Source organism: Nannospalax galili, unplaced genomic scaffold (genome assembly GCF_000622305.1).
Source record: "Nannospalax galili isolate Female #2095 unplaced genomic scaffold, S.galili_v1.0 scaffold1250, whole genome shotgun sequence".
Taxonomy (NCBI): Eukaryota; Metazoa; Chordata; class Mammalia; order Rodentia; family Spalacidae; genus Nannospalax; species Nannospalax galili.
Genome location: NW_008328704.1, coordinates 268627 through 278264, shown reverse-complemented (window position 1 = coordinate 278264; position 9638 = coordinate 268627). Strand labels below are relative to the sequence as shown.

Genomic DNA, 9638 nt, shown 5'->3' with positions numbered 1-9638 from the left:
TGAGACAGGGTCTCCCTGTAGGCCCAGCTGTCCTGGAACTCACTATGTAGACCAGGCTGGCCTTGAACTCAGAGATCCGCCTGCCTCTGCCTCCTGAGTGCTGGGATTAAAGGTGTGTGCCACCACAGCGATGCTGTTACTTCTTAACAGCTAGGATTTTCTGTCCCTAAACTGAGGAATACTGGGGGCAGGAGGCCAGGGGGTGGAGGGACATTTACTGACTGCCATACTAATCTAGACAGCCTGGCTTCATCTGTCTCCTCCCTGGTCTCCTAGGCTTGGCTGAGCTGGCTGCACGCAAGTATAAGCAGGCTGCCAAGTGCTTCCTTCTGGCTTCTTTTGACCACTGTGACTTCCCCGAGGTGAGGCATCTGGGGCTCTTGAGCCCACACAAGGCCTTTAAGAGGCCATGAGGACTCAGTCTCTGCCCTACCCCGAGGGGACAAGGGCAAGCTCCCTGAATGAGGTCTTAAGCATTGTGTGAGTGGCTGGTGGCCCCAGCTCTGGGCTTCCTCATTGGTCTGTGCACCACTGGCTATCCATGATCCCAGGTCTCTGGACCCACCTCCCCTCTTGCCTCACAGTTGCTGTCTCCTAGCAATGTAGCTGTCTATGGTGGCCTGTGTGCTTTAGCTACCTTTGACCGGCAGGAGCTGCAGCGCAATGTCATCTCCAGCAGGTAAGTTGGGTGGTAGGCTTTCTCCACCCTCTACTCCTGCCCAGGCCCTACTGCCCCTTTGAAGCTGAGTATTCCAGTATCCTTCCTCAGCTCCTTCAAGCTGTTCCTGGAGCTGGAGCCACAGGTCAGAGACATCATCTTCAAATTTTATGAGTCCAAGTATGCCTCATGCTTGAAGATGTTGGATGAGATGAAGGTAAGGGACAGGGGTGTAGACACTGCAGCTGGGCTGAGCCTCAGGAGAGCCCTTGACCAGCTTCTCTCTGCAGGACAACTTGCTCTTGGACATGTACCTGGCCCCCCATGTCAGGACGCTATACACCCAAATTCGAAACCGGGCTCTCATCCAGGTAAGTGCGGGGATGGAGGCTAGGCAGGGTACAGGCATTATGAGGAGCAGTGGGCAGCTTGTGGCTTTTCTGCCCTACAGTACTTCAGTCCCTACGTGTCAGCTGACATGCACAAGATGGCTGCAGCCTTCAACACCACTGTGGCAGCTCTGGAGGATGAGCTGACACAGCTCATCCTGGAGGGGCTTATTAACGCCCGCATTGACTCACACAGCAAGGTAGGCAAGGCTGGTGCTGCTGGGGGCCTGGTACGGAGACCTGCTGGGCTCTTCTCAGACTGCCCTAATGCCCACGTAGATCTTGTATGCTCGGGATGTGGATCAGCGCAGTACCACCTTTGAGAAATCCCTGCTGATGGGCAAGGAGTTCCAGCGACGTGCCAAGGCCATGATCCTGAGGGCAGCTGTGCTGCGCAATCAGATCCATGTCAAGGTGAGCAGCCTGGGTTGCCAGGGAATGGGCAGCACCTACACAAGCCCTGCTGAATCCCTCCCTGTGTCCACTGCAGTCCCCTCCCAGAGAAGGGAGCCAGGGTGAGCTAACTCCAGCCAACAGCCAGTCACGGATGAGCACCAACATGTGAGAGGCATCTCCCTGGCCTCCGGGATGGTCACCACTCTGCCCTGCCATGGAAGCAGCACCTAGGCCTCCTGCCTGCTCACCTCGAGACGAGGCTCCGGACTCCCTGTGGTTCCTTAGAGCAACCTGGCTGCTGGATGCCAGCGTACTGGCCCTTCACTCTGAGGTGTGCCCTATGCTGGGGTAGGCAGGCTGTCCATTATGGCCACTCAGGCCTGACTCTGTAGAAACCTACAGACTATGTGCAATGCCCAGACAGGGGTCCCTCAAGTCCCTCCTACCCGTGTGTAGTTCTGACTGCAGCTTGTCACTGACAGCGTAGTCCATTAAAGAGCAGATTGATCACTGCCCTGGGCTCTGCTCCTTCCTTCTGTGGAGGATCTGATCATGCCAAGGCCATCTCCCCAGGTCCCCTGGACACCGACCACTTGTGTTAGAGGAAGCAAGAAGGCCACAATACCCCCAGGTAGGCACTTTTGTGCCCCGATTCACTCATACTCCTTTTCTGGCTCCACGATCCCAAAGGCTCTGACTGAGCCTTCATCAGGCCGGGAAGGCAGCCTCCTTGGATGTGGGTTGCGGGCAGCAGTCACAGGCCGTTAGCTCTCTGCACATGCATCTCTGAATGCTTTATTGTTCACTGCTGTAAACAAGTTGTGGGGACAGGACTAGATCCAGCCAAGGTTGCCCTTGGTGCAACACTGCCAGGCCCCTGGGCCAGGGGAAGACACCAGCATGTCTTTCTGTGTCACATAACAGGAGATTCCCTGAGTAGAAGCATTTCCAGAAGTGTCCAGGCTTCAGTAGCTGTACTGGGATGGACACGGCTCTTGCTGGCCTTCAGGCCAGGGCACTGCCCATGACTTGAGAGCAGCTGCCTGGTGGGTGCTCCGGGCCCCACCTGCTGAGGCTCTTACAGCTCAGGCCAGAGCTCCGGGCCCCACCTGCTGAGGCTCTCGCGGCTCAGGCTGGGTCCCTTTCCAGGCCAGAGACTTCTCTAATTTGGTTTTAAAAAGCAATCCGTGACCTGGCATAAGTGAGAAAGAATGGGGTCAGGAAGCTGAGATAACCATTGCTGCTAGGAGTGGAGAGGCCAGTCCAGCAGCATCTGCTCACCTGGGCAATCTGCTGCTTCTCTAAATGCTCGCTTCTTGCAGCAGCCACGGCACAGATTAAACACACACCTGTTGCCCTGTATACAGGAAAGCTAGTGAGCTGAGGCAGACATCCAAATTCTGAGCTAGGCAGTATCAGGTCCCAGCAGCAGAAAGCGTTTAAGACATCTGCGGGGACCGCCCTGCCCACCCACCCCTGCAGGAGAGCCACAGATGGACCAGCTCACCTTTGGATTTCCACACTGGTCACACTTTGCATATTTGGCTAGAAAAAGGAACAGAAGGAGGGCTGGCCAGATGAAGGACTGCCACCACCACAAAGCTCACTGGGGCCAGGAACTGAGGGCAGGGGAGTAGCTGGTATGACAGGATTTGGGGGGCAGCAGTGCAGTGAGACAGGCTGGGGACCCTGGTAGGAAGAGCTGCCCCTCAACATTCCAGAGCCTAGGTCTGTCACCCTGTCTCCCACTGAAAGAAGGGCAGCCAGGAGTGATGGCTCATGTCTAGTCCTAGCACTCAGACTGCTGTGAGCTGGAGGTCAGTGTGGGCTACACAGTGAAACCCTGAAGCCCCACTTCCTGTGGTGCAGAATGGCGGGAAGAATTGCTCGTGTGTTCTTTGTGTAAAAGTGGCTCGTGCAGGGCTGCGAGGTCCTGAGCCTCTTCTGCTATCTGACCACATTTGCAGACCTGGACCCCAGGAAAGCAGCCAGGGTGAAAGCCCAAGTGCTGAAGTGGCCCAGGGCTCTTCGGGACTGCACTAGACAGACCTCAAAGCTGCACACCTAGAAACCACACTGAAAAGTCCCGAGTTTCTGGGGGAGAGGCCAGTACCTACGCTCCTATATGGGCCAGGATTGTGACTGGAGCCACTATCCAAATGCACAGCAACCCTAGCTAGCTACTCCCTAGGACCTCTTCATGGCTGCTTGGGCCTCACCCTTCTGTGGTCATCTGTGGACAGCTCCTAGCCAGGAGACTGACACCCTTATCTGATGCATTAAGTACATTTATAGCAACTACAGTAGATAAGGAAGACTCAACGGCCTTTCAAACCTAAAGTCAGCCACAAGGTCTAACCCTGGGAAAGGTGTACCTAGGCATGTTTTTGGTCCTAGGCTTTAAACTCTATGAACAGAGCCTGAATGAAGAGGCCTCCAGGCAGCCTGCCCAGCCAACCTGGCCTCAGCAGCAAGAGAACCACTTACGTTTCAGGGAGGGATCAAAAGTCTTATGAGGGCTCCTTAGCTGTTTCTTCTGTTTATTCTTGGACAAGCCTTCCATGCTGCCTTCTTCTTCTTCTAGAGCCCGCTTGCTTCGGCCACCACTATTCTCTTTGCTCCCTTCCCTAGGCCTGAAAGGAAAGGGCAGTGAGCAGAATCAAGGACACCCCTAAGAGGTGACCAGCTGGCCACCAAATGGGCCGAAGCTCAGGTGGGGTCCCAGGGCAAGGAGGGGCTGGTCAGCCATAACAGGCACTGGTGCCTAGGACATGAACAGTTCTTTTATCTGTGCTTAGCTGCCTAGGCAAAAGTTGGGCTTGTCCAGGACCACGGGACACAGGTCTGTGGGCAGCCCCTGCAACAGAGTAGCTACCATAGACGCTGGACCTTGTAGAAGGACATCTAAAGTTTGGGCCCAAGGTCGTTGCCACTAAGTCCAGGCAAACTGATCAAAGATGACAGGCTGCCTCACCTTGGACACCATAACTACGGTGTACCTGTTAACCCCAAAAGGACAAAAACACACAGGATTCAAGGACATTGGATAAGGATCCCCTGAGCTAAGTGTTCACTTATGATAACCAGCAAGGCTCAGACAGCAAGCCAAGCATATACAGAGAAAGCTCCTTGCTCCACACAAAGCTTCCCTTCCCTCCCTTCACCCAAGAGCAGGAACTGACTGACCTAATGACCAGGGAAATGGCAAAGGTACGCCCGTGTGTGTACTCCCACTGTGGGCTGGCTCAGGAGCTCACCCTGGCCGAGTGTAGGGCTGGCAGATCCAGTGGAAAGCAGACAGGTTGTCAGTTGGTTTCATTCCTTCCTGCTGCCTGGACATGTCCTCCTGCAAAGGCCCAAGGTCTGTCATGGACCTGAGCTGCTGGCCCACCACCTGCTGGGGCTCCCACAGCCCTGCACCTGCCTGACACCGCAGCTTTAGCGCCTGGCTCACAGCAGCCACGCCCTCCAGGGTCTTCACTTTGGCCAGCTCCTCTCGAAGCTGCTGGTGCACCTGCAGCCTGAGGCAGATGCCTGTCACTCCCAGTTACCACCCCAGCCAAGTGCTAGGCACATAGCCAAGATCTCTTCCCACCCAGCCTCCTGCCCTCCCTCACTGCCAAGACATTGGCCCTTCAGCACAGATTTGGTAGCAAGTTGTTTGGGGAAGACACCCCCTGACCAGGGAGGGCTATGACACTATGTCTGGCAAATCCACTCAGCCCCTGCCCAAGTGCAACTCACGTGTGGTGCCACAGCTTGAACAGATGGGCCCTAACGTAGGACAGTGGGCAGGGGTGTTGCCGTACAATGTCCAAGTACTCCTCAGCCAGCTCCCACACAGCAGGGCTCCGGCCCTCGAACAGGGCAGGGTTGTGTAGATTACCCTCTGCGAGGAGGGAAGGGAAAAAAGCCTGGAATACCTTCTCAGCCACCCAGGTCACTGGCCAGCCATGGGTTGGAAACATGGTCTGAGAACTTGGGTCCATTAGAGCAGGACAGTGAAAACATCCACTCAAACGGGACTATAAGGACAGACAAAGGCTAAGGCATTCACCTGCTTACCTGCACTCATGACCCCCTGCACTCCTGTATCCTGGATGCACTGCTCAACGTCCTGCAGGCACCGGATGTTCCCATTAGCAAACACAGGGATGCCCACAGCCTTCCTGTAGGGGGAGAGAGACTTGACCCTGCACCCCACCAGAGTAATGCCAAACTGAGGGACAGAGACCAGCCCCCTAACTCCCATCTTGTTAGGGGATACTACCTCCCATGGTACTACTGCCCTCCTGACTAGTCACAGGGTATCAGATATGCTAAGTACCCCAAGGTGTAGAGCTAGTTTTATGCTTTCTCCACAAAGCCTAAACTAAGAACTGTGCCGTGCCCCGCCCCTCCCATGTCCACTCACCGCACTGCCTTGATGTGCTCCCAGGAGGCTGTTCCTGACAGGGGCCCCTTCTGTTCCTTGGTGCGCCCATGCACAGTCAGCAGCTAGACATACCAGTGTTTGGCTCAATTCTGCTCTAGGCCAAGGTCCCAAACCAATTCCATAGGAGCCTCAAGTTGCCTGGCTTCCCATGCTGAGAAGAACAAAGGCCTGGCCCCAGCCCCCAAGGTCCTGGGAACCCTGTCCCTGGGGAGGAGCACCAGGTTGCAACTAGGAAACCTGGGCCAAGAGCCAGCACCCCAGGAAAGTGTGGGAAGAATCCAGGATACAGAGGATACAGGGTGCTGGGGAAAGTGGTTCCTGCCACCTCCAGAAGCTCAGTGCCTCAGGGTGTACTTGACAAAGCTCAGTGTGCAGGACAGGGGCAAGAGACCAGGTCTGAGAGCCCCTTGGCCCATGCCTAGTCCTCCAGGGAAGCTAGACAGAGTTTGCCCAAAGGAGGCCCTGGCTGATGTCTGGGGGGCCTGATTTGTGAAAGCCCAACTTCCCACAGGGACAACACCCTGGAGTAGAGATGACAGTTTAAAGGCCTGGGCCCATGGTGGCAGGTCCTAGAGAAGTGGGATCAGACCACCCAGGAGGCATCCACTGTCCTCCAGAACAGAAAATGGCTTGGCTGTATCCCCAACACAAGAGCTGCAGGAGGGGCAGGAGCTGCCTCTAATCTTGGAAGCTTGGCAGGGAAAGATGAATAGTGTCAGAGCCCAAGGCCAGGCTGCCTGGTGGGTTCCAACAATCACTCCCAGGAGCTGCAGCCCTCACCTGACAGCCAGCCTTCTCCAGCATCTGGGCGTACCTCACAGTCTTGTCAATCTCTGGGAAGACACGAATTTTGCATGTGACAGGAACGGAGAGTCTCTCGTTGGCCAAAAGAACTGAGAAAAGAGATGGTGTTGAGGGAACTGCAACCCTGCAGACAGCCAAGGCCCTGAGCCCACCACAGAGCCACACTAGCTCTGCCAAAAGACAGGTCTGGGGGCCACGCTCTTGGGCTGCTGTGCAGGTGCCCTTGGCCTTTTCCTTGTCCTTACAAGTTCATGTGACACAGGTGAGGCTTCCAATGAGAACTGGCACCCGAGAGACCTGGCTGCCCCCTCCCCAGGGCACTGGGGGTTGGAAGGAGTAGAGACACTCCTAGCACCTGCTGTGGGAGTCCCAGGGGGTAGCTGGTATAGGACAGGTGGCTCATTACAGCCACCTCTTTCTGCAGGGAGGGTGCTATGGCCAAGAGCCCCCCCCCAGAGGAATCCCCACGCAGCCTGTGCTTATGAGCCCCGTCAGGTTCTCTGGGGCTCCTTCATTTGCTGACATGGTGGCACATGGCCAACTCACTCATTTTCTGGAGCAGGTCCCACTCCTCCTGCAGAAAGGCACCATAGTGACCTGAAAAGGATGAAAGTGGTTCACTGTCTCTCTTGCATCATAGGCCATGAACACCCTTTCCATGCCTGCTCCTTGGGACATTGAGGACCCTGTGGCTAGGCTGTATGTGTAAGTACCACCTTCACATACGTGCCCCAAAAGCATTGGTGTCTGGTTGGGGCAGGGGAGATAGAGTCAGACAGCTTGTCAACACCTGACTTAGGGGATCTATCTGTCAGCTACCTAAACAAAACAAAGTACAGAAGGGTTGCCTGATCGCTGCAGTGGCCACCATAATCAGACAGGGATGGCCCTCCCAATGCCCACCCATACTGAGGTGCCACCAGAGCAGGCCAGGACCCCTTACTTGGGGGCCTAGATTCAGCACTGGTCTAAGTAGGTATCAACACAGGACTGTGGAGGTGACCTCACCCCTCTTGGCTATCATCTGTGGGCAGCCCAGGTTCAGGTCGATGGCATCACAGTAATCTTGCGCCAGGAGAGCCGCTTGGACAAATACCTCTGGGTCATTGGCACAAAACTGCAGAAGACATGGATGTCACCTACAGTCAGGCCAGGCCTGGGATTCTCTTTGCCTAGGCGCCCCAGCTCTGTGAGGGTCCCCACAGTGACTCAATAAGCTTGGGCCTGTCCCACCATTTACATTTATGACAAAGCAGAAAATACCCCCACACTGGGAGTGTGAGGTATGCATGCTGGGCATGGTGGCACAGGCCTTTAATCCCAGCACTTGGGAGGCAGAGGCAGGTGGATCTCTGAGTTCCAGGACAGCTGGGGCTATAGGGAGACCCTGTCTCAAAAAAGAAAAAAAAAAAAAAAAAAAAAGAAATGCGTATGTAAAGACTGCAAATCCTTCATGTCACCCAAACTACCTTCACTAGGGCCTGGGTTAGTCCCCAGAGAAAGGGTAAGTTTTGGGATAGTTGACCCAGCACCTGTTTTCTACTGTGTATCAATGCAGGACTGCAGAGACCCCCATCCTCCTCCAGCATGGAAGCCTGAGGATGCTGTCCCCAAACAGAGTAAGGAAGTGCCAGGACTCTGCTGCTACCCAGAAGCCACAGTCCTCTGCCCACCTGCACGATGAGAGGCCGGTCCTCAGGGCACACTTCACAATACAGGTTCTCTTTCCGGTAGTTAGCATCTCGAATGAAGACCTGGGCATGCAGCATGGGGGTGTAGCAGAGCTGGGCCCCGTGCCGGCGGCTCAATAATCTCCAAGCCAGCTCGCTCTGGTCCACCATGGGTGCCACCACATGTCGGGCCCCACCCAGGGTGCGGCTCCAGAACTCAAAACCCTGCAACTTGGGCATCTTCTCTCTACTGAGGGCAGAAGAGGGCAAGGCTCAGGTTCGGTCAGTCTTGAAGCATGATCTGAACAAGGTTCAACTCGCTGGAGCTGACCATTCTTCGGCCATTGCCGGGCGCGCGCGCGCGACACACACGGGTGGGACATGTCCCCACGACGATATGACTACAGGACAGGGGTCGGCAAGTACCGGGGTGCAGCTGCCCTCCCCCCACCTTTCCAGCTGCGACTCCGACACGTCATTCCCGGTCTCTGGGCCTTACCCCCTCATTTGCTACTGCAGTAAACGCCGGCCTGGCAGAGCTGGTGCAGGTCGGCGCCCGACAAGGAGCCCGCGCCCCTTGTCGGACCCGGCAGGTGAGCCCGCCGGGCCGTGTGAGGGTGGCGCTGCCCCGGGGCTCGACCAGGTCTGGCCTAGTCTGGCCTAGAGCCTCCAGCTCCGGTTCCGCGCCGGCCTCGGCCCGCTCCGCGAGGCGGCAAACACCGCGACGGGACACAGCCGCCGAGCGGCCGAGCTGCGGCCGCAAAGAGAACCGGCAGGAAGCCCCGGGCTCGGGGGCTGAGACAGCGCCGCCGGAAGTGCCGCCGCCGGAAGCGCACTGCCGGGCCCCACGGTACAGCGGAGAACCAGGTCGTCGGAAACCCTGCGCGGCGCCGAGGGGCCCGGGAACGTGGCCCCCAGGAGACCGTCCCCGCGTCCCGCCCCTCAGGGACGACAGGGGGCCGGACTGGGTCGTCACTCCGGATCCCGACCGCACGGTGCGTGAACCGAGAGGAAAGGCGGGAGCGACGTAGAGGGAACATGGCGGGGGTCTCTGAGTTCCCAGGCCGACGCCGGGCTCTTCTGAAGGAAGCACAAGAGGGAGCCGGCCAGGTCTGTCCGTTCTGTGTCGAGCCACCGTCTTGGGCCAGTTGGGTACAGAGTTCCACTTCTGGTGCCCGCACAGCAGATGCTGCTGTGCATACATCCTCCGTCTTGGCGAGAACTCTATTTGCATTTTAAAACAATGTGCACCCTACAGTTGTTATTGTCAACGATATGCACCCTTT

At 56.6% G+C, this 9638-nt stretch overlaps 2 protein-coding genes across 3 annotated transcripts; one reads left to right on the top strand and one right to left on the bottom strand.

Moving 5' to 3' along the window:
• Positions 1 to 276: 276 nt before the first annotated feature.
• On the top strand, positions 277 to 1957 carry Gps1 (G protein pathway suppressor 1; the record flags this gene model as incomplete). Its single annotated transcript, XM_017796924.2, is given in 7 exon segments — positions 277 to 362; positions 585 to 679; positions 770 to 875; positions 949 to 1029; positions 1110 to 1247; positions 1327 to 1461; positions 1538 to 1957. Coding segments are annotated over 7 exon segments (716 nt in total), but the record flags the coding sequence as incomplete, so codon positions are not given.
• Positions 1958 to 2216: 259 nt separating this feature from the next.
• Dus1l (dihydrouridine synthase 1 like) lies at positions 2217 to 9126 on the bottom strand. Of its 2 annotated transcripts, none has more exons than XM_029561055.1 (14): positions 8852 to 9126; positions 8356 to 8599; positions 7691 to 7799; positions 7229 to 7279; positions 6659 to 6771; positions 5858 to 5940; positions 5509 to 5612; positions 5188 to 5332; positions 4868 to 4964; positions 4701 to 4789; positions 3931 to 4076; positions 2951 to 2988; positions 2725 to 2800; positions 2217 to 2635 (listed from the first exon to the last, which is right to left on the bottom strand). In XM_029561055.1, the coding sequence occupies exons 1-14, from the start codon at positions 8857 to 8859 to the stop codon at positions 2529 to 2531; spliced, it is 1410 nt and encodes a 469-aa protein (XP_029416915.1). In that variant the 5' UTR covers positions 8860 to 9126; the 3' UTR covers positions 2217 to 2528. The 2 variants fall into 2 exon arrangements, with proteins under 2 accessions (XP_029416915.1, XP_008826431.1); XM_008828209.3 differs by having other exon boundaries at positions 8356 to 8602; positions 8852 to 9125.
• Positions 9127 to 9638: the final 512 nt, after the last annotated feature.